Source organism: Amaranthus tricolor, chromosome 9 (assembly GCF_026212465.1).
Source record: "Amaranthus tricolor cultivar Red isolate AtriRed21 chromosome 9, ASM2621246v1, whole genome shotgun sequence".
NCBI lineage: Eukaryota > Viridiplantae > Streptophyta > Magnoliopsida > Caryophyllales > Amaranthaceae > Amaranthus > Amaranthus tricolor.
Genome location: NC_080055.1, coordinates 21,590,752 through 21,615,855, shown reverse-complemented (window position 1 = coordinate 21,615,855; position 25,104 = coordinate 21,590,752). Strand labels below are relative to the sequence as shown.

The 25,104-nt window shown below is 33.4% G+C and overlaps 3 protein-coding genes across 3 annotated transcripts; all 3 read left to right on the top strand.

The window, feature by feature from the left end:
• The first annotated feature begins 13,342 nt into the window (after positions 1-13,342).
• LOC130823376 (uncharacterized) lies at positions 13,343-15,019 on the top strand. The gene has a single exon (XM_057687996.1). The coding sequence runs from the start codon at positions 13,343-13,345 to the stop codon at positions 15,017-15,019; it is 1,677 nt and encodes a 558-aa protein (XP_057543979.1).
• On the top strand, positions 15,016-15,837 carry LOC130823374 (uncharacterized). Its single transcript, XM_057687995.1, has one exon. It carries the CDS (start codon positions 15,016-15,018, stop codon positions 15,835-15,837), a length of 822 nt encoding a protein of 273 aa, XP_057543978.1.
• A 1,626-nt stretch (positions 15,838-17,463) lies between these two features.
• LOC130824500 (AAA-ATPase At4g25835-like) lies at positions 17,464-19,596 on the top strand. Its single transcript, XM_057689536.1, has one exon. The coding sequence runs from the start codon at positions 17,700-17,702 to the stop codon at positions 19,281-19,283; it is 1,584 nt and encodes a 527-aa protein (XP_057545519.1). The 5' UTR covers positions 17,464-17,699; the 3' UTR covers positions 19,284-19,596.
• The last annotated feature ends 5,508 nt before the right edge of the window (positions 19,597-25,104 follow it).

The window sequence follows — 25,104 nt, the reverse complement described above, 5'->3', positions numbered from 1 at the left end:
TTTCTTTCTGATTAATGGAGGAAGTAACATCTCAATGTGTTATGTTTCTCCTACAATCTTTTTTTTTGTGTGGGGGCTTCAAGGGTCTTCTCTGCATAATTTGTATTCCACTTGTATGATAGTCCTCTTCATTAATCATAACTTTCTTTTTTTTTAATGATTTTGATGGTGAAAAGTAGATGTGTCAAAATTTAATCTGACATAAAATTGATTTAGAATCTCAATGGGAAATTAGTGGCTTATTATCCAAAAATTTTGCCACGTAATTCGAAAATAATCATATTCGAAAGTACTGAAAAAACTAGGTAAAATGTGATTGAAAGTTAAATCTAACTATTTTGACCTATTTCTAGTTACACATCATTATTTACGGTTGAGATTTACTATATTATTAATTGGGATTCACTTAATGAGTGTTATTATTTCACCTTATTTATTTTTTTTCTAAAATTGTGTTAAATTAAATAGCACGTGCTTCAAAATAAGTGATTTATTCTTCATCTTCATACTAGAAAATGATAACAATAAGGTTTATCTTTACCAAATCTATTCTTCAAATATTACAATTCTATTACATATGTAATTTTTATATCAAGCAACCTCTTAAGTGTATTTTGAAAAATATTTTAGAAAAGTTAAGTAAAATAAGAGCTTTCATTTAGAAAGAGTCTACTTTCCAAACTTTCATAAACTAATTAACTCTTATTATGATTAAGAGTAGAGGAGTAAATTACAAAGAAACAATTAGAAGAGACAAAGGTGAGTTTAGTGTGGATTTACATTGACAGGTTTAAAAAAAGTTATTCGTTCGAGTTTCAACCCTTTTAGCATGTTGCGGATAAATAAGAGTTAAAACCTTATTTTGAACATTTAGAGCTTTGGTTTGTCTGTTATTGCATTTAGACCCAAACTGAATTTCAATACATTGTTTTCCTGCAGGATGCTTTAGATTGTTTATTTCTGCTAAATAAGCATGTACACATCGACTTACCTTGTCAATCTCTATAATTCCACTAATCAACTTAAATACCAACAAAATTATAAGTGGAAATTATTATACTCCCCATTTTCTTTTATGGTCAAGTCACCTTAATTGTCCCATTTCTATTTTTGGTATGGGTTTTTGACTTTTATGCCCTTAGTAACTTTATCCGATTTTCAAATATACCCTTCATTATCCATACTAATTTTCCTCCCTTACATTAAAAACCCATAATACCACTCTCTTTTCTACCCTTAGGGTCCCACTTTTAACTCTCTTTAAAATCCGTGAAAAGTAAAATGAGACTCTTAAGATGAATAGGAGGGAGTATCATTGTTTAAGGACAAGCTCATAGGAAATAAAGTAAAACTCCAATGGGTAATAACCATAAGATCATAGTAGAATGAAATTAAGTTACACTTTGAAGGTAGCCAATGAAATAGGATGAATTCAAGATTACCATCTTCTTTGAGAAACACCAAGTACCAAACCAAATCTCTTGAAGAAGCAACAAATTTAAAGGAGAATCATATCCCAGGAGGCTGACAGAGGCACAGACCAGAAATATCAGAAGATTCTGTTAGGCTTAGGCTTAGGATCACATTTTGTTGTTAACGATGGCGTATTCATTGGTTGCTCGACTCAGAACTTTTTGCATGAACGTGACACTCTTATTCACAGCTCACACCTTCTTTGTCTTTTTTATGATCGAAAAAAGTCTTGTGTAATATTCTAATGTGCATTAACCTTTAAAAGCACTCGTTAAAATAGTAAGTATTTTTAATTGAGAAATATTATCAAGTATAATTATTGAGAAATACTTGTTATTACTTTCTCCGTTCAACTATACTTGCACTAGCCGCGATATATATAAAAAACTTCAACGATGAATAGTGTCAATAACCGTAATATAACGGATATTTCAGAATGTAAAAAATATTAAATTTACACATTAAAATATTGTGGATGAAATCTATACTAAGACTTTTACATTTTTTATGAGCTTTTACTTTTGACATACTTAGATGGAGTACCACAGAGATAACTTTGGCTGAGCTTTACTTGCACCGTAAAATGCTATCAATGCCATACTCTTGGCTCTTATGTTACACTTGATTTGTCTCATTATTTTCAATTTTAATCCATCATAATAAATTTACTTTATTTTTATTTTTGAATGTCATTTCACTATTTTTATTCTGTGTATTTCAACTCTTATTTCTAAATATCTCATTATTTAGATTTATTATATCCAAATCTTTAGTTTACATTTTATCTGTTCCGATTTACTTGCAACATTGTAAAAATAGCACTATTTATTCATCATTTTTTATTTGAATTAGTTTTTAATTTATAAGTTAAAATATAGTAAAATGGGATTTTGTTTGATTCGTCTCAACGTAAAGATGATTAATATCAAATTTTTATAATTTTATATTATACGTAACTAGAGATATTAACAATTAAAATAGATTACATTGGACTACGTGAAAAATCAAATGTTATAAGTATTTTGAAAGCGAGGAACTATCTCAATCAAATAAGACTAACTCACTTGGTGGCTTTCCTCCATGATGAATGCATGTAAAGATACCATATGACCAAATCTTGTAAGAAAACTATACTCCTTTATACCCGAGTCGTGGGATGGGATTCTTTTATTTGTTTAAATGTTAGGAGCTACCTTATACGGAGAACCGGAGGAGTGGCGTATATTTGATGCTCATGCTATGAGCGTATTTTGAGTGTGATATTTAACATTAAATCAACTTTTGCTTTTATATTTACCTAAATATTTTGATAATTAAATTTTATTTTTAAAATAAGTCGAATCATACTTAATTTTAATCAATTGGGACAAATTTAGTCATATAAAGTGATAACATAAGAAATTAGTTACAATTTGTTCATCTATTCATCAAAAAGTGTCCTTAAATCAAAAAACTTGAAAATACATATTCTTATATAATATTTTTCTCTGTTTCAATAAAACTGTTATATTTCATCATCATTATCATACCTAATGTATTCCGCTTATAGAAAACTATGATCAGGGTCTGGAGAGGGAAGAACGACGGCAGCTCATACCTATAGAGGAGAACAAAACTGTTATATTTGCTTTTTAAAAATAGTACATTATAAATTTATAACATGATAAGAGAATAATTAATGATTAATATTGAAGGATATATGAATTACATGTTAATATTTATCTTGATTATCATTAGTAGTTGTTATCTTGCTTGAATAATGTTAATGACTTTTGTTGTAGTCGAGGGGCCTAGAAGCTTAAGAATTCCAAACATTTGTCATTAGTTAAATTTAAGTAAGTGGTCCTAAACCTTAACGTGTAAACACCCATCTGAAGTTATGTAGGACTAGAGAATTAAGCTAAACCGTCTTCGATTAACACAAATCGATAGACCTCTTGCATGTTAAAATGTCACCCCCCAAATTCAAGGCTTTAGTTATTGATTGTTTAATCTATCTCGTTGATTTGGGTGTTAGTGATTAGGGGTGTTTAATGGGTCTGACTTTCATTTTTAGCCCTTATTCGAACCGTTTTTTAAAGGGCTTTGTAAGGGCCGGGTTGAAAATGGGTTGGTCCGAAAGCGGGTTCTACTATAATTAAAATGAAACAGTCTACAAAAGGGCTCAATAAGGGTCGAAAACGGACCTTTGTAAATAGTATAATTGATGGATAACTTAAATATTATAAATGACGATACCAATGGAGATTATTCATATTTTTCAAAATATTTATTATAAATGATAATTTATTTGTTATAAATTGATAATTGGAGATTAAAATAATTTTTAGTAATAAAAATGGGCCGAACAGGGCTTTCAAAGCCGGTTCATTTAAAGCCATTTAAAGGAAAATTTGAAAAAATAAGATTATTTAACAACTTTATTCCAAAAATAAGCTTCGGAATAACTTAATTCCCAAAATAAGCGTCCGTACATCCAAACCTAAGTTTGTGTAAAGTCGCACTTATTAACAGCGAAATAAAAAAAATAAAAAATTAGTAAAGCATTAAGTCGCTGTTATTAACAGCGACTCAATGCGACTTAAATTTTCAGCTTTTCTTTTTCCTCATTTCAGTTTACTTCGTCACTCAAGTTTGTAACCTACGAGATCTCCCTCTTCTTTCCACCATTAAAATCAATTTCAATCCTTCAATTAATTTCATCAAATTTCAAGTTTGTACTACTAATTAGTTCTGTCATCTTCCTACGTTCACTTAAAGTACTATTTTTTTCTGCATTTTTCCATTCTCGAAAATTAGGGTTCACAACATGTTCATGAAATTTCACATAAATGCAGGTTCTTAAACTTGAAATTTAGTACTTGTTGTTGATCTACAGCCTATTAAGGTACGTTTTTATTATAAATTTTTTAGTTCTTGTTGAATTTAAAAAGTATGTCATTTATGGTGGTCATTTACACTTATACTCTATGAATATATCAAATGTACTTGTTATTTGCCATGATCTTCATATTGAGGTTGCTTGTTCATGAATTTACACTTATACCCTAAATTAAATCAATTTTGTTATGTAGTATATATTTATGAACCTGATGGTGATGTTGATTTTATATGTATTGTTGTAGAAATGGCTTCATTTCGTGTGACTGTTGTATGCTTTTGGAATGGTTCAATTCGATCCAGTAGTAACAATGTTAAGTATGTTGGGGGAAGACGTAAACTGTTTGCATGCAACTCACACATGGATTTGAATGAATTTAAACATTTTATATGCTCTAAGATTGGCATAGACACTACAAGAAGTACTGTTAATGTAAGTTTTAAGTACAATATGAGTGGAGATTTGTTAGATTTTCCGGTTGAGGATAGGGATGGTTATGGGGCGGGTCTGGCCAGACCCGGACCCGGACCCTGTTATTTTTTTGGATCCAGACCCGGATCCGGACCCTAAGGGTCCAAAATTTTCAGACTCAGACCCGAATCCTAGGGTTCTTAATGGGTCCTTAATGGGTCTTATACAAAGCCTCTTTGATTTGTCAAAATTGAACCTTTTTCGAGTCTTTTTGTATTTTTGTAAGCAACTTATTATCAATAACAATAAATCTAAATTTGTTTTCAAATCAAATCAAATGAATAAACCAATACAGCAATACTACAGTATAAGAATTGAAAACAGAAACAGAATAAGAATCGAAAACAGAACAGAAATCAAAACTTCCTCATTCCTCATTGAAAACAGAACAGAAATTAAAACAAATACAACAATACTTCAGTATAAGATTGAAAACAGAAACAGTTTAAGAACTGAAAACAGAACAGAAATCAAAACTTCCTTATTCTTCATTGAAAACAGAACAGAAATCAAAACCAATACAACAATACTCCAGTACCAGTACCCACAAAGATTAAGTGTTTTAACATTAAAAAACGAGAATTGAAAACAGAAATTGAAAACAGAAACAGATAGTGTGAATCTGCACATGAAATTTTTTGTGATTTTGCTTCAAATTAATGTCAGTTTCAGCTATTTCCTTCAAGTTTCTTCCAATGTTTACCATCGAATTGTGAATAAAGGCACATTAAAATTGCGGTTCTTCAACAATCAACACAATAAAACCACAAAATACATTGAAACTACTACCAAATTAAAGAAAAATTAAAGAAAACCAAAGAAATGGACTACCTGGAGTCTCGATTGAAGTGGAGAAGACGGCTGGTGATGGCGAATAGCGATGGAGGTTGAATGGCGATGGAGGCGCAGAGATGTTAGAGGAGAAAGAAAAATTAGGGTTAGTGCTTACTGGAGTTTGGGGAAAGTTGCAAAAACGGTTTTCATTTAGGCAAAGAAAAATCAGAATTCAGAAATTTAAAATATAAAATTTAAAGTTTAGGGTCCGGGTCCGGGTCTTCACCTTAGGACCCGGACCCGGACCCGTCATATTTTTTTTGGATCCAGACCCGGATTCGGATCCGATGGGTCTCAAAAATTAAGACCCAGACCCTTAAAAAAGGGGCGGGTCCGGGGCGGGTCCAACAGGGTCCTGGACCTTGACCATCCCTAGTTGAGGATGAGGAGGCTACAGATACAATGTGGGAGTATTCAAGGTCTACCTCTACTCTTTCTTTAGAGTTGTATGTAGAAGAGGTACCCCTAGGAAATCCAAATATCAATGTTGTGGAAACAAATGCATTCCTGAATGTAACTTCTTCTGCTCCTTCTCATACGCCCTTCCCTATCCAAGAAACCCAAAATCCGTTTATGCCATCTTCCTCTTATACTTCTAATGAACCTAATCAACTTCAATTTCAAGTCACAAATGATGATACTTTTTACTTAGAAGATACAAATGAGCCTTGGGGTGATGTTAATAGTGAGAGTAATGAATTCGTAGAACCTCCTTCTGAGGACGATGTGGATGTTGACGAGGAAGCTCTAGCTAATGACATGAGCATAGGCAACATTCCAACAATCATTGCTCCTACACCTTATGCACTAGTTCCCCCTCTAGATGAACACGTTGAGGACAACTCTTGGAGGTCTTGGGATTGTGATACAACCTACACTGATGAAGGAGAGTTTCAAAAGGGTATGATGTTTGATAACAAGGATGCGTTGTTGGATGCAGTTAGATTGTATCATATTCATAGGAACGTTGAGTACCGAACTGAGACTTCAAATCAAACCGTGCTCACCTTGAAGTGTAAGAGAGGGTGTGCTTGGAGGCTTATGGCTAGGAAGAGCTCCTATTCACCTTCATGGGAGATTGTTACATATAAAGGGAAGCATGAGGGTGTGTATTAAGTACTGAAAATGTGTCAGCTAGACACATTCATTTGACATCTTCCGTGATTAACAATCTTATTAGAAATTGTGTTGCTGAAGACCCATCAATTAAGGTCTCTGTGGTGCGACAAATGGTGAAAGACCAATTTGGTGTCCAAGTGACCTATAAGCGGGCATGGTTTGCAAAACAACAAGCCCTTCTCTCCATCTATGGTACATGGGAAGATTCTTATCCTCTTCTTCCACGCTTCGTTAAAGCATTGCAAGTTTCTAACCCCAGGACTGTAGTTGAGTGGTTCTTTAAGGAAGATAATGATGTTGGTGTGTACGTCCGTCCTAGTATTAGAACTTTCCAACGTGTAATCTGGGCTTTTAAAACTAGTATTGAGGGGTTCAAGTATTACAAACCTCTTATTGCCATTGACGGAACACATTTGTATGGTAAGTATCGCCATACATTGTTAACTGCGATTGCTCAAGATGGGAACAAGGGAATCTTCCCGCTTGCCTTTGCTTTGGTCGAGAAAGAATGCATAGTTGCGTGGTCTTGGTTTATGGTGTGTGTTCGTAAGTATGTGATGCATAGTCCAGGTTTATGTGTTATTTCCGATAGACGTGCGAGCATTCTAGCATCCATGGAGGAGCCGGAATGGCAACCTCCGAATGCCCATCATAGGTTTTGCTTGCGGCATCTGTTAAGTAACTTCAACTGTCAAATGGGAAATGTTAAGTTGAAGAAGATGCATGGAAGGACTGCAGAGCAAAGACAATCATATAAGTTCATCGAGGGATTGAAGACCATTGGTTTTGCTAATTGAGAAGCTCTTTTTTGGATTGATCAAGTTGGTGATATGTGTAAATGGTCAATCTGTCATGATGGAGGGTATAGGTATGGTGTTACTAATACCAAATTAGCCGAAGTATTCAATAACGTGATGAAGGGTGTACGTTTCTTGCCTATAACTACTCTTGTGGAGTTCACTTTCTATCGTGTTAATGATTATTTTGTTAAAAGACGCGAGAATGCAAATGCATGGCTAATTGGGGGAAATAAGTACACTTCACACGCCACAAGAATTATCACCCGTAACACTGAGAAGGAAAACTACTATGAGATCATTGCATTTGACTACAGACGAGGCATTTTCTAAGTTAAAACTGGACGTGGTAATAGAGGATCCGCCAAGGGTGGTAAAATACAAAGTGTGGATATGAGAGAGATGAAATGCACTTGTAACAAACCCTCCATATATCACTTACCTTGTTCTCATGTTCTTGCTGTTTGTATTAAACGACACTTATCGTATGAGCGTTTTTTGGACTCCTGCTACACTACCCAGAGCTATGTGAACACATATGAATCCATATTCTTGCCGTTGATTGATAAGTAAGAGGTCATAGCCTCAATACACCGGTGTTGAGGTGATACACGATCCAGATCACATTCATGGACTAGGAAGACCTAAGTCCAAGAGGATCACGAACGAAATGGACGAAGTATCGCGGAGACGCAACGCTTGTCGACGGTGTGGTAGTAACGGTCACGACACTAGAACTTGCACGTCAAGGTCACTAGTCACGGCTTTAGTCGAGCGGTGGCGCTAGGAGACCCATACCTTCCACCTACCTCTAGGTGAGGCTACTGTCATTTTACTTAACGTAGCTGTGCTTACACGGCTTCATCGAGGGACATGATGTGTGCACCGTTGGACGCCAACTCGAAAGTTGGCAAGACAAAGTCCATAGATTATTAGGAGTCCGACCTCTCGCAAAGGTAGCCAAAGGGAGTAGTCTGAGCGTAACATAGCTTGCGCAGAACTTCTCACACCTCTTTGAAGGTGCTGATGAGGCTACCGTTGAGATATACGCTAGGGCGTATCTCTTATATCTGATTGGTGCTGTCTTGTTCTCCGACAAGATTGGCAACCGGGTACAACTATTGTACTTGACGTTGCTTGATGCGCCATGGGAGGTCATCTCCAGGTACAGCTGGGGTTCCGCAGCCCTAGCGTATCTGTACAGGAGACTTTGTGAAGAACGTGAAGGAGATCGCTGGGCCCCTGATTATTTTGCAGGTAATACTAACTTTACATGTTACCGCTTTATTTCTTTTATTAAATATTTTTGTGTTTCGTTTACTTACTAATATCTGTAATTCATAGCTTTGGGCATGGGAGCACATTCTTATTGGTCAACCGATGAGGAGTGTGGGACGTGGTGCATTTGCGCCACCAATTCTCCCCCCCCCCCCCCACATGTGCCGTATGGATCTCGGTGGTCCTTTGAAAGTCGTACAAGGACCCACACAGGATCAAGCGTGGGGTTCTACCGCGATCAATTTGATCTACTTCGAGCTTACTAGGTAAAAACTTCTCCAACCAATCTCGTATCGTAACCATCATGTACGTAAATTATTAATTACATTTTCACGTGTAGTTTCAATGGGACCCTTACCCCACTGAGGCATACGCTGCATTGCCTCAGCACTCGGGCTTATTGTCAGGGGCGTGGAGAGCATCTGTACCTCTGATTTGCTTCGACATAGTCGAAGTGCATCTCCCTGAGCGCGTATTGCGCCAATTTGGGATGGTACAGAGCATCCCGCCGCCCTGTGACATAGAGGCGGAGCTCCATCACAGCTGACGCAAGGGTCGGGATCCCAAGAACTGGCTCGAGATCAACATGCGCCATGTCGCTCGTTGGGAGCACAAGCTAGAGCTGCTGGCTGAAGGTGCGCCGATCGAGGCTGTAGGCGCACCTACTTCGGCGGATTACAAGCCGTGGTTCCTCTCCATTACTCGTCGATGGATGACACCACGAGGTATCATCGCGGCAGTCCAGTACACTCCCGCAGCACCGAGGATGACACACTTTGTAAGTATTCTTCAACGTCTATTATTATCCATAGAACTTACACGTTATACATTTCATTAATACTTAAGTCTTAATGCAGGCACATGGCATTGCATCTGTCATCAGCTCCACCCAAGAGGAGCCTGTACGGGAGATTGCCCAAGGCATACTACTAGGGACGCAGTTTCAGCATTTCATTCCAGAAGTGACTGTGCCCGACACCACTATGTACGAGTACGGGTCATCTCCTCAACAAGCCGACGTTGATCTTTAGGTGGTTGATTTAACGTGCCCCAACTACGGTGCCGGGTCCTCACAAGGTGCCACATCATCACAGTATCAATCACCTTCCCTACCCGAGCGTTATGCGACAGCCTCTTACTATCGTATGAGGCGTCGTAAACCGTCACAGTTAGACAGGGTACAGGAGGAGGATTAGCATTAGAATACTGTTTGTATATATTGAACATTAGTGACATTTTGTATATATTGAACATTTGTACATATTCAGTATTTGTAACACTTGGACTTTTGTGTACAATTTGTACTATATATGTAGATGTATATATTTTAATCGTATTATCACACGTTTATTATGAATGAAATGATGTTAAGTACTCAGACTTTTCGACGATGAATCATTCCGCCAAGAATGCAGCATGCATTAAATCAAAAATAAAAAGACAATCATATTCAAATATGGAAAATGCTCTCAAAATATCAACATAATTTCATTCATGTTCAACGAATATATATCAAATTACATAGTTCATTCGTTAAGTTACACCACCGTCGCTAACTAAGATTGCTTCTTAAACTTTCTCATAATCCTTTGAATCTCTTCTTTCCTATGTGCCATATCATCTATTTGTCTCTTGAGATTAAAAACCTCATCTTTAAGCTCTTGTTTTTCTTTTTCAAGCCGTATTCTTAGGTTTGTCTTCCATTTGGTACCCTCTGGATCAATCCATCTAAAGTATGTGCATCCTAATCCTTCAATCAAGTAGAAAGGACAAGCAACAAAATCACGCCCAGGATCGAAGTCGCTCCAATCTGTATTAATCTCAACTTCATAACCACAATCACAAAGCTCTTTCAATAGAATGCTCGTTTGACATCTACGAAACATATATAATATAGTAACGTAAGTAAACATTCAAAAATAATATTAACATTTATAAATTGAGAATAAGACTAACATAATACTTTATTTTACCTTTAAAAATTGATTCACTACAACAAGAATGATGTAGATTGGATACAATAAAGTAAGGAAATGATGAAGTTATTTATAGAACATAATTACAACGGCTATTTTCAACTTCGTAACGGCTATTTTTCAAATTAACAACGGCTATTTTAATTTGTACAAAAGAGTCAAAAAAAAAATATTGGGTCAAGCCTCAAGTCATTGTTACTAACAGACAACGACTTAAGGAGTTGACCAGTCAAACATGAAGTCGCTGTTAGTAACAGCGACATTAAGGTTTTACTGGTCAACTCCTTAAGTCGCTATTACTAACACAACTTGAGGCTTGACTCAATTTTTTTTCTTTATTTCGCTGTTATTAACAGCGACATTACACCAAGCCTAGGTTTGGATGTACGAACACTTATTTTGGGAATAAAGTTTTTACGAAGCTTATTTTTGGAATAAAATTGTTAAATAATCTTATTTTATTCAAATTTTCCATTTAAAGCCCATATTAAGTTAAAGAACCCTTATCCAAACAGGCCTTTATTTATTTAAGCCCAACCCAGCTCTAATCTAGCCTATTGAACACTCTTAGTTGTGACGAATTAAATCCAAAACCCTTCAATATTATTTGTAACTAGGATTGTACGTAAAGAGTCCGCCATTTACTCCTATACAACAAAGAGAAGGATGTATCATGTATGACATGTAACCTACTTTTTGGACCGAACAAAACTATGTGATGATGCAAAAATGTGATTCAAATAATAGGTTATTTGATTCGAAATTATAATCAAATTGGATGTCTGATTCGAAATTTAAATGTTAGATACAAATTTAAATATTAAATGTTTGGATTTCAAAAAAGTTTCCTAAGGTTTAATTGAACCTCAAGGTTATCGCGTAGATTTTAAAAAACCTTGGTTAACATATGCACATAAAATTTCCCATATATTTTATGTTTATTGTTCCTATTTTTTCTCCATCAAATTGATTATTTAATAAAATAATATGTTCACCATCTATAAGAGTTAGGAAAGATTGTCTAGAATAATCCTACTTATTATCCATATGTTGCGAATAATCTCTACTATTGATTATTTTAAAATAATTTAGCCTTTGTATGTTATTTGTTGACAACACTCATTTTCACATTTTAACCGGCTATTATAGGTACCGACCACCAAAGACTAGAAGGTAGCTACAGTAGCCGGTCAAATGTGAAAATGGGTGTTGTCAGCAAATAATATTCAAAGGTTGAATTATTTAGAAATAATCTATAGTAAGGATTATTCACAATAGATGGACAATAGGTGAGATTATTCTAGACAATTTTTCCTAAGATTTATTATTCTTACTTCCCATGAACATTCCTTGTGGGAATAACAACAATTACTCTGTCAGTGACATTATTCTGTGAAATAAGTGTAATGACAAATAAATAAAATTTAAAAAGAATAGAATGATATTGTACATTTAAAGTTTCACATCAAAAATTAAGTGTTAACAAACATATAAGTTATCCAACTCGAAATTAGTATGAGCTTTTAAGAAGGTACCCAAAAACAAATTTGTATGGACTCGGATCAAAATAGACAATATGTTACTAACGTAGATCATTTAGGTTAGTAGACCCAATAATTGGTATTAAAAGCTGAAGGTTTTATCAGGAAAAGACGTATACTATGGGACAACACTGTGAGTAGCATGTTGGATGGCTAGAGAAGATATGTGGGCGGGTTCTCAGTGTGACCTCGCAATGGGAGAATCTGGTCTTGGTGACTTGTATCGAGCGTCTTCTTGACATGGTGGTCAAGAAATCAGCAGGGGCGGACCCAATTGATTGACAAGGGGGTACGGTTGTACCCCAGTTTGAAAAATAAAAAAGAGGAAAAAAAATTAAAACCCATTACACGGGAAAGAGAACAGAAAAGAAAGAAAGAGAACAGAAAAGAACAGAAAGAAAGAAAGAGAACAGAAAAGAACAGAAAGAAAACACGGGAAAGGGGAAACACAGCACGCGATCGCAAAGATTGCTCCCTCGTCGGCTCGCCGCCCTACTGTCAACCCACGTCGACGTCGTACCTCCGGCGCTCTCCGCTCCCTACCTCCCCAGTCCCCAGTGCCACCGCCGTCACGCCGTATATTTATGAACCCTAATTATTATTTCTTCATTTATGAACCCTAATTCCCTAAATGGCTAAATCCCTAATTATAATTTGTTGATTTACTAATTTGTTTCATTGTTTGTTGGTTAAATTTAGATACTTAATTTGATTATTACTTGATTACTTGAATATACAGTTGATTAGTTGAATACTTGATTTGATGTTGTTGGTCCATGTTGGAGCTTCTTATTTGTTTGTTAAATGTTAATTAGTTAATTTAATTGAATTGTGATTTCTGACTTCCAAGTTTAGTTGTTACTTGTTATTTATTAGTTTGAAATAAATTAGTAATTGAATTATTGTTAGATTATTGTTGGACACTTAGAATTGACACTTAGAATAGATTATTGTATTTAATTTAATTAGGAAATGTCAAGTAGTTCAAGTTCAAAGAAGTCAAAAGCCGAGGATAAACAACCCAATCTTCGTGAATTCTTGTTTAAAAGAATGAAATCCCAAGGATCATTTAACGAAACCATTGACTCTCCTCCTTCTCCTTTAAGTTCCCCTCCAACTCAAGATGTTAATATGGAAAGAGGTGGTTCAAGTGCTTGTGATGAACCATTGGATGATGATTGTGATGAACCATTGGATGATGATTGGGTGTATGATGTTGAACTTCTTCCTCATGACCCGGGATTGAGAAAAAACATAATGGATTATCCCCCAAATGAAAGAAATCCGGTTAGGAGAGCTTATATTCTTAAAAAACCTTTCCAACCAAAAACACAAGTTTCCCCTCAAAAACAAGTAAGTGGTTTACGCCGTTTTAGTGTCAATTGGTTCAAAAAATGGGATTGGCTTGAATATAGTGTTGAAAAAGATGCCGCATTTTGCTTTGCTTGTTATTTGTTCAAGAGGGATGTTGAAATTTACAATGGGGGTGATGCATTTGTTAATGGAGGGTCTAAATGGTGGAATAAACCGGATAGGTTTCAAAAGCATGTTGGTGGAGTTAAAAGTGCTCATAATGTTGCTTATGAGAAATATGTGAATCTAAGAGATGCAAAAAAGACATCAATTGAAGTTGTGTTTGATAATGCGAGTCAAGCTCAAATGGATTCATATCATATTCGTTTGAATGCATCCTTAACTTGTTTGAGATTTCTTTTGGGCCAAGGTTTGGCATTCCGGAGACATGATGAAAGTGAGGAGTCAAATAGTAGGGGTAACTTTCTTGAGCTTTTGAAGTGGTTAGGGGAGAAGGTTGACGAAGTCAAACAACATACTTTCCAAAATGGACCCAAAAATTGTCAATTGACATCTCCCAAAATTCAAAAAGACATTATCAATTGTTGTGCAAAGGAGACTACCAAGCACATAATAGAAGAGGTTGGAGATGGTTACTTTTCTATTTTGGCCGATGAATCAAGTGATGTGTCTCAAAAAGAACAACTAGCTCTTGTTTTGCGGTTTGTTAAAAGAGAAAGTGGATCGGTAGTGGAACGCTTTTTAGGCATTGTACATGTGGGTGACACTACCGCTTTATCTCTTAAAGATGCAATTTTTTCCTTACTTATGGAATATTCATTGAGTCCATCCATGATAAGAGGTCAAGGGTATGATGGGGCGAGTAACATGAGAGGTGAAATCAATGGCCTTAAGAGTTTGATTATGACTCCAAGAGCCTACTACATTCATTGTTTTGCACATCAACTACAACTAGCTCTAGTTGCGGTTGCTAAAAAGAATGATAGTTGTGGTTGGCTTTTTGAAGTACTTGCAAACTTGTTGAATGTGGTTGGAGCTTCTTGTAAGAGAAGAGACATGATTCGAAAAAAGCAAGCTCAAGTAGTGGCTCAAGCATTGGAAGTGGGGGAAATTGAAAGTGGATCGGGTTTAAATCAAGAACGTGGTTTGAGTGGGCCGGGAGATACACGTTGGGGATCTCATTACAAGTGTCTAATAAATATCACGAACTTGTTTCCTTCAATTATTGAAGTACTTGAATGGATTGGAAAACATGGCACTTCGGACGATAAGTTCAAAGCTCAAATTGTTTTGGGATTTTTGGAGTCATTCGATTTTGTTTTGTGGCTCATATGATGTTGATTATCTTTGGCTACACTAATGATTTATGTATTGCTTTACAAAGAAAGGAACAAGATATTGTTAATGCCATTAGACTTGTTAGTACTACAAAAAATGTGTTGCAAAAGATGAGAGATGAAGGATGGGATAATCTCTTAAAAAAAGCTATTACATTTTGTACTAAACACGAGATTGATGTTCCATCTATGGATGCTCATTATGTGCCTCAAGGAAGAGGAAGACGTTTTGTTCAACAAGCTACAAATCTACATCATTTTATGGTTGGAATCTTTTTGGAAGTAATTGATTTGCATCTTCAAGAGCTTGATAACTGTTTTAATGAGATTAACATGGAGTTACTTACATGCATGGTCTCTCTAAGTCCTCAAGGTAACTTTTCATCTTTTGATAAAGAGAAGATACTTAAACTTGCTTCTTTATATCCCGAGGAGTTTTCATGTAATGATTTAACGGCTCTTGATCTTCAACTCGATGTGTTCTTGGATGCTATGTTAAACGATGAAAGATTTCATGATTTGAAAGATATCAATTCTCTTTCCATGATGCTTGTTGAAACAAAGAGACATGAGACATTTCCTCTTATACATTTGCTAATCAAGTTGATGTTGATTCTTCCTGTTGCTACGACAAGTGTAGAAAGAGTGTTTTCCGCAATGACATATGTCAAAAGTAAGTTGAGAAATAGCATGGGTGATCAACTTATGAATGATTGTTTGGTTACTTTTATTGAGAAGGAAGTGTTTCTATATGTTTCCGATGAAATGATTATTGATCGTTTTAAAAGTATGAAGACTCGAAGGATGAATTTGTAATTTTCAAGTGTATTAGTGTAAGACTTTAAGTATTGTAAGACTTTTATTGTTATTTTGGATTGTAAGACTTTAAGTATTGTAAGACTTTTATTGTTATTTTGGATTGTAAGACTTTAACTATTGATTCTATTATGTGTTGTAATTTTTTAATTTTTAAAAAAATTTATTCGATTATCCGAACGACATGGCGTTCGTATTTTGTACCCCAGTTTGAAATTCCTTGGTCCGCCACTGGAAATCAGTATGGGCTCATTAGTGGAGTGTACACGAGCAATGTGGGTTTTGGTCTAAGGGAAGGATTGTTGAGTATACATTTCAAATTCTACTTCGAAAAAATTAAAAAATATTGACAAACATATAAGTAATTCAACTTCAAATTAGCATAATGTCTTTTGAAAAGGTGTCCAAAAATTAATCTATATGAGCTAAGCCCAAAGCGAATAATATCATACCAATGTGGTTATTTCATTACCTATTTCAGGTGCGAAATTCCAAAATTAGTTTTCTTTAGTTATCAAAAAGATTTTCTTTCCTATTACATGAAATATTCTTTTTTCTTTTTAAGATATAATTGCCAACTATTGGGTGGCAAGACTCAAAAGTTAAGAAATCAAATACTACTATTTAATTACTGTTTCTTTTAAAAATATTTTTTTTTCAAAGTTTTCCTAATTAATGAATTTTTAGATAAATGTTACCTTTTGATAATATATTTTATTGGTTGGATTTTATTTTCATATAAAAATATAATTTGCTTCTAAAATTGTTTTGATTACAGACTTACAGGATAGGTTGAACGATAGTTAATGAAAATTAAATTATATCTCACCCGGAAAATATGATAATTTTGCCACTGAGGTAAGACTCAACTCTAAAAATTAGTTTAATGGGTCATTTTTACCCTCATATTTCTCCGTTATCTAGTTTAACTCAACTTTAATTGCTTTCTTTAGCAATTTAGTAAGTGTTAGTCAAAAACTAATAATCTATTAAAATTTATTGTGTTAATCTTTTGAAAAATCGTCTTTCAGAGAGCCTACCTCAAAACATAAAACTCATATTAATATAATTTATATTAATTGAATTATTTAACTCTTATATTAAATGCAATTTATAATTGAGCTGTCTCATATTATAATTTTCGTTAAATTTACAATTTTAGACATAAACCAAACATGATATGACCTAATAGAACTTCACACTAAAATGTACTACTAGTACCAAATAAATCTAGAGAAAGAAAAAACAAGACAAAAAGAGGGTGGAAAAGAGATCAAAGAAACAAATGATAACCTACTAATACTACACATAAAAGACGCCAATCTTTCTGTCCCTTGTGATGATATCATGTCTTTCTCAATTGAAAACATATAAAATCAATCCAAAAATCCCCTTCATTTCTTTTGTTTTCATCCTTCCCTCTTCTCCCTTCTACTCACTCCCCCTATAACACAATAGCTACCCATTTCTTCTCTAAATCTCCATCATTAAATCATTTAATTCACTTCTTTTTTCATTTTTTATTGTTTCTTTTCGTATTCTCTCTCCTTTTTAACAATGTATACCTGATTTTATAATCAAATTTAATTTAATTCGATTTAAAAATAAATTTATAATTAAGTCAAAATCAATAAGAACATAAAATCTAATTTAAACCCTATTTAAAATACTTAACTCAAAACCGACCAGATAACTGAATGTACATCTCTATTTTTAAAATTAATGTTCATTATTCTTCTCTCTCCTCCTTATTCCTATAAATAAAATCATCATACGCCCACAAAATTTCTCAAACAACCCACAAAATCTCTCAAAAAAACCCACAAAACTAATACCTTTAATTCTCAAAAAAATTGAAAATCATGAGAGAATTTTGGACTTCATTAGCTTCATTAATGGGTGTTTTAGCTTTTTGTCAAAGTCTCTTAACAACCATTTTCCCACCTTCATTTCGCTACTCTTTTCTGAAATTCTTATACACAATTTCCAGTTACTTCTCTTCTTATTGTTACTTTGACATTACAGAAATTGACGGCGTTAACACTAACGAATTGTATAACTCCGTTCAACTCTATCTTAGCTCCACCGCAGCCGCCACCGCTGCTTCTGCCGGAAGATTGAGTTTAACTCGCTCTGTTAACTCCTCCGCCGTTACTTTTGGGTTGGCCCACAATGACACACTGTTTGATTCTTTTAACGGCGTTTCAGTTCAGTGGGAGCACATTGTAACCCAAAGACCCCCACAATCCTTCTCATGGAGACCCGTACCCGATGAAAAACGCGGGTTTACTCTTCGGGTCAAAAAAGGGTCCAAAAATATGGTGTTGGGTCCGTATTTGGATCACATCATGGATCGAGCCGGAGAAATTCGGAGACAGAATCAGGATAGGTATTTATATACCAATTCCCGGGGCGGGTCCATGGACGCGGCCCGACCGGGTCACCCGTGGGAATCGGTTCCCTTTAAGCACCCGTCCACGTTTGATACGCTGGCGATCGAACCGAGACGGAAAGCAGAGATCATGGCTGATCTCAAGGAGTTTGCTAACGGGGAATCATTTTATCGCTCAACAGGCCGGGCCTGGAAGCGTGGATATTTACTGTACGGCCCGCCCGGGACTGGAAAGTCTAGTATGATAGCAGCGATGGCTAATTACCTTAATTACGACATATACGATCTTGAGATTACTGAAGTGGGGTCCAATTCTGAGCTAAGAAAACTTCTCATGAAGACAACTTCGAAATCGATTATTGTTATCGAGGATATCGACTGCTCGATCGATTTGTCTGATCGACAATCGAAAGAGCGGTCGAAAAACCGTCAATTACTCTACTCCCATCACGGGCTTGACGACGGGCCAACCAGGCCCGGGTCGGTAACACTGTCGGGCTTGCTGAATTTTACCGACGGGTTATGGTCATGTTGTGGGAGTGAAAGGATATTTGTGTTTACAACGAACCATGTGGAGAAACTTGATCCTGCATTGCTTAGGAGTGGAAGAATGGATATGCACATTCATTTGAGTTATTGTTCATTTGAAGCATTGAAGATTTTAGTGAAGAATTATTTGGGGTTAGAGGAAGGTGATATCGAAATGGAGACGTTGAACGAGTTCGAGAGGGTGGTGGACAAGGCGAGGATGACTCCGGCCGATGTGAGCGAGGTTTTGATTAGGCATAGGAGGGAAAAAATGAAGGCATTGAAGGAACTATTGGAGGAGTTGAAGAAAAGAATGGAGGGTAAAAATGGAAGAAGAGCCTTAAATTCGAGTTTTGATGATCAAGAAGAAGAGAAAAGAGAGCTTGAAATGATGCATGGCGGTGGCGGCGGCGGCGGTGGTGTTGGTGGTGATCAAGAGGAGAAGGAGAAAGAGGGCAATGTGATGTTGGAAGATAATTTTTGTTCAATGGAAACTCATAATGAAGATAATAAAAAGTGTAACTAGTTAGGCAAAAATAAATTAGTTTGTAATGCTTAATTTCTTGGTTATTTCTTTAGTTATCCTTCAATTATTTTTGTAACAAAAAAAAAAAACAAAAGTGAAAAGATTGTGGGGATAGGAGAAGAGGGGACAAATGGTAATGATGAGAAGAGTGAAAAATGAGATTTTGGGAACATAAAAGTGTTATGTGCAAGTATAGTCAATCTCCATTGTAGTTTAGGATGATGTTGGTTATCTTGTCTTTCAATTCTTACTATTGTTATGATCAAAACGGAGTACTCTAGTAGCAAGATGTGGCACTAATACCTATCATTTTGTTTTCACTTTGCAAATTAATATTATATTTTTTTTTTTCATAATATATCACTTTCAGTAATAAATTTAAAGACGTAGAAAAAATAACTGTAATAATATATTAATATGTCATAAAAGTAACTTATTTTGAAGCATTTGCTTAGGGATTGGAATTAGGACATGACAAGAAATGCATATATTGCTCACCCAAATATGAATTGATGTTAATTTACACTTTATTATTATGTCATCTTCAATTTTTTCTTTGTTTGTGTTGAACTTGAAATGTGATGATTGTTAGAGTACATAGTGCCAATCTTTTATTTAAATGATAAGTCATTTGTAAAATAAATAGTATTTTTTTCAATTTTGATTTTATAACTTGTTATTTTATTAATTCCTCTTTTGAAGTATCTATTTGATGTTTATTTATGAGTACTTTTTTATATGACAAATTTTAAGAAATTGAGGAGAATAATGTTCTTCGTTATAACCACAAGAATTTAATTTTACGCATTTTTATTAAGACTTTACACTTTATTACTTCACTGATTTTCCTTACAACCTCCTCCCTTAAAAAATTATATTCTCTTCCTCTCTCTATTTTCGTAAGCCCTCTCCTCAAAATTTTATCATTGACAATAGCCTCACAATGGTGTATCGATCATTGTAATTTGGCTTTGGCCCCCTCATTAACACTTCATATATAGTTTAAAAAGTGTAAAAAATATAACACATTTGTAAAAATCTCGACTTTGCCCTTGGACACAATGGATGAATAAGATGTTTTCATATTGTATGGTGAGTTATTCATCACAATGGATCAATTTAGTTTACTTTAGCACTATATCTTCAATTAAATTAATATATAACAACTCATAAATCTCTCCTATAGTTGACATTGTAAACCATAAATGTTTTCATATTTTATGGTGAGTTATTGAGCATGATATGAATCTTGATGAAAAGTCACATAAAAATATATCTGAAACCTAAAACCTACAAAACTAACTAATATGTTCAATAAAGATTATTTTTTTTTCCTAAGCTAATTTTAACAAATTACAAATACTAGTTTTGAGAATTATCTTTTTCTAATTCAAACAACTTTTTACAACTGTATTTTATTCAATGCATTTTCGTTCAGAACTCAAATAATAATCCAATCAATGAAGTAATTTTAAAAAAAATACAATTAATTACCAAAAAGCAATAATTATTCTTTTTCGTACTAAGTTGAGATCATACTAAATATTTTCAATTTTTAAAAAAAGAATACATGTTTCATGGGGTATCAAATGAGCTCACAATCACATAATTAAACAAAATAAGCACCTTTATTCCAATGGAATATTATGTGTCATGCCACCACTTGTGATGGAAGTATGATGCTTTGCCATTGTTACATTTTTGCTTGACATAGTTATCATAAATTAATCACTCATTTTTACAAGTTTGGTTAAGTGAGTGAATATAGAAGTGTATAGAATAATTATGTGTATATGTGTACATACTTAATTGTTAAATTAAAGGAATGGATGGACTATTAGTATATGTCCATTGATGACATATAGTAGTATAAATAAAGCCAAATCATGCCAATTCACATTATATTAAGCTTAAGATTTTATCTCAAAGTTGAGTTGGATGGATATTGGATAAACAAAAAAAGTTAGTTGTCTAGTTTGCATGTGGTGCCTTAGTCCAAATTAGACTTATTGGGTGACATAAACTATACATTACAAATATACTATTGAGGTTCATCATCCTAACTTGCTTATATCTTTTACTATTTGCCACATCTTAGTGGGTTTGGTACTCTAACAAATACTATTACAAACAAATCCAACTATTATGGGATTAAATTTTATAATTAAATTTAATTTGACCCGACTTTAAAAATAGATTTATAATTATATAAAATTAATATGAATATAAAATAGATTTTAGTTTTAAACTAACTCGAAAAACCTCATTTGAAATTAAACTAATAACCTGAATGAACTCATCATTTATGTGCCTGTGTTTGCCATGTATCTTTGATAAAATAATTTTCTTATGTATCTCATAAATGTTTATATAAATACTTTTAAATACAATACAATGAGAGTTTTTTTTTTCTTTTTTTAATTATTGTACTACCTTCGTTTCTTAAAGTTGTTTTCACAAATAATGTTTACTATAATTAAGAAAAATAGAATCATTTAGTTGATAAATATGTTATATTGAGTAATAAATTTTATGGAGGAAAAGTGAAGCCCATAAGCAAAAAAATATTAAAACAAAGCTAGTGGATATTGGGACTACAAGTCCACAACTATTAAAAAAATGTGTAAATAAAGTTAGTGACAAATATATAAGGACTATAAGCAATATAAAAATGTTAAAATAAAGTTAGTGAAAAATGTGTGACAACCATAGGCATTGTTAGAATATTAAAATGAGGACACACAAGATTAATTATGTTCAAAATTTACGATATGAATAGAAAGATTCTTTACAGGAACAACAAATTGAACTATCCAAAATGACAAGTGAGAATAATGAACGAGCATATAAAAGGTTTTCTAATTCCTCTTAAGAATCTTTAAAAATATAAATCTTTTAACATTGTAATTGTATTTTGTGTTTCCTAGAATTAGAATATGATTTCTTGCTTTCTTCACATACATATATAGTTTAAAATAAAAGATTTTATTAGGTTGACATATTATTACATATTCATGGAATAAATTCAGGTTAATTGGAAAATCTCAATGTGGAATAAAGGATAATGGCCATTTTGTTTTCTTACTATTACAACGAATTCAAAAGTGTTACTTGAAAGTGGAAAAGCACACTGGAAAGTTGCATACTCGTCACTTTTTCTTTAGACCTTCCATTCAAAACTAACCTAGAAACAGTTTCCTATAAATAGAATATCTAGAATACGATGATAATAATAGTTTAAAATTAAGATTATATTTTTATTATAAGATAGACTGAGGGAAGAATTGAGTTCGTGAGAATCGAACTAATTAAGTTGCAGCCAGGCAAATTAATACATGCCCCAATCATAGTACAAAAATAAGGTTGTATTATTGTATCGCGATCGAAATATAGGCCACATTGACCGCAAAATCATTTATATTGTCGTGAAATTCATTTCACGACCGTGACTAAAATCATATTTTTACGATATACTCCCACTAAAACAAGGTCCAATTCTTAAACAGCCATTCAATATTGATGCCTTAGCATTTTTCTAAATTTCTAGTCAAATCTTATATAAATGTCTACTTGAAAATGTTTGAAATTGTTAATTGTAGTAATGTGCAAAGTAATTGTAGTGATTACAGATTCTTTTATTATGGATTGACTATCAACTTATATATACTTAAATAATAATATTAAAAGCTTAATTGACTTCAATCGATCACCAATATATTCTTGAATAAGCAAAGGAATAAAACCCCTACTCCTTCTCTACATGCCCCCTCTTTTGATGTTAGGTTATAGTAGCACTTTATTTAGAATATGTTTAGAAGACGGTTAGCGCTAAAATTATTAATTTGATCTTTGTTGGAGTTAATATCAACTCATTGTATTATGGTCTATTATATTATGTTTTAGGTTATAATCGACTTGAAAAATCTTAGGTTTTTGTTATTTTGATTTCAAGTTAACTTTAGACGGAACGCATTGAGTTGGAGTAAAATTTACAATAGGGTGTGATAACTGATAAGTTAAATTAAAATCAATTTATGAATTGCAAGTTTTTACTAATTTTCAGATAAATTATTTACATTGAAATTTTATTTGAACCTATACGATCTTAAATAAATTTAAAAGAACCATACTTATTTTTTCTTATTTCATATGTAAAATAAAATCCAAATTTTAAATCCTAACAAAATCTTCCATTCAAAATTAAATCCCAAAATTAAATTCTAAAGAACCATACTTATTTTTCTTATTTCACTAGCTATGATTTTAAAATATTCCTATCAAAATAGCAATAAGAGGTATCACTCTATCACAACAGTAGCACTCAACTTGTGATTATATTAGAAAAGAGGAGTTAAATAATAGTTAAACCAATTATTTTTGGGTCAGGTTTTTACGAATATCAGGTCAAAGTATTAGTTTGATATCAAGATGAGCAACTACAAGTCATTTGGATATCAAATCAAGGTCATTTGAAGGTTATATTGATGGTAGATCGTGTCAATTATGGGTGGAGTTGATATTGAGTCAAATCTCTTGGTCACTAGTCACTTTGAGTCATATTATATAGTATATGACTACTATATCCATTTTAAGTTGTATCGAGTCAATAACAGGTTATATGTAAGTCGAACTCGGCTTGCCATTTTTAAAAAGTAAATATATAGTACAAGTCGTTTTAGGGTCGATGATGGATATAATGTTATCGATTTTACATTCAATGGTTAATATGTTGGTGGATGCAGGTAGGTATCAAACCATTTTTCGAATCAGATGAAATATTTTTATATTCTTACCTAATATCCATTCATTGTTGAATTGCATTATATATCATTTTAATTATCAATATCTTTAATTTTGAACATAAGTATAACTCCTAAATTTTTAAAATTTAATGTGTTTAGTTATCAAAATATAATACTTTAAAATACACATGGATGCGAATATGACATACTATTTGACTACATTTTGTTTTATATACTACTATAATTTATTTTGATTAATTGTTAAAAGGTATCAAATTAATAGGATCAAAACACTACAACAAAATATAATTTTAGTGGAAATATTTAGTCACATTTAATTTAAATGTTATTATTTTAAATTTCTAATGGCATATATATTAGATTTAGTGACATTTATTAGACCTTTTAGCAGCATTCACTTACACAAGTTAACTTTCTTACCTAAAAATTTTTAAACATGTGATTAACTTTCACATTAACTTAATTGATCTGGCACGTAATTTTACACATAGTCACATAAGCACATAGAAAACAAATAGAATTTTTAGAAAGACTTGTTTTGAAAAGCATTTGAAAATTCTTTTTTTAAAAGTCGGCTATCGAGCCTTTAACATGGAACTAAAATTTCAAGATTCCAGTAACTTTAGCTCTGATACCACATGTAGCAGGAGCGGCACTTTCAATAGATAATTAACATTAATAATTATACTTAAGATAAATAATGCGGAAGTGTAAAACACCGAACTGCTAAAAACCATTTAAACTAAAACCATTTAAAACGTAAGTTAAAAATCTTACAACTGAAAAAATATAACATAAGGTTTGCTTAAATACGATAAAAAAAACATAAGTACAATATAGTCATCAAATCATCAAGTAAAATCAATTTAGCTAAGTCCTCGATAGAATAATTAAAGTTGCGGCCTGGATCAAAACCTGAGCTAAATAAACCTGCGAAATACTGTCATCCATAATACGAATGATAGCCGATTAAATCGGTCAGCGATAAAGCCGAGTACAATTTCCTCAACAAGCTTATGATGCGATAGTTAAATCATGCTTACAAAATAATCATCAAG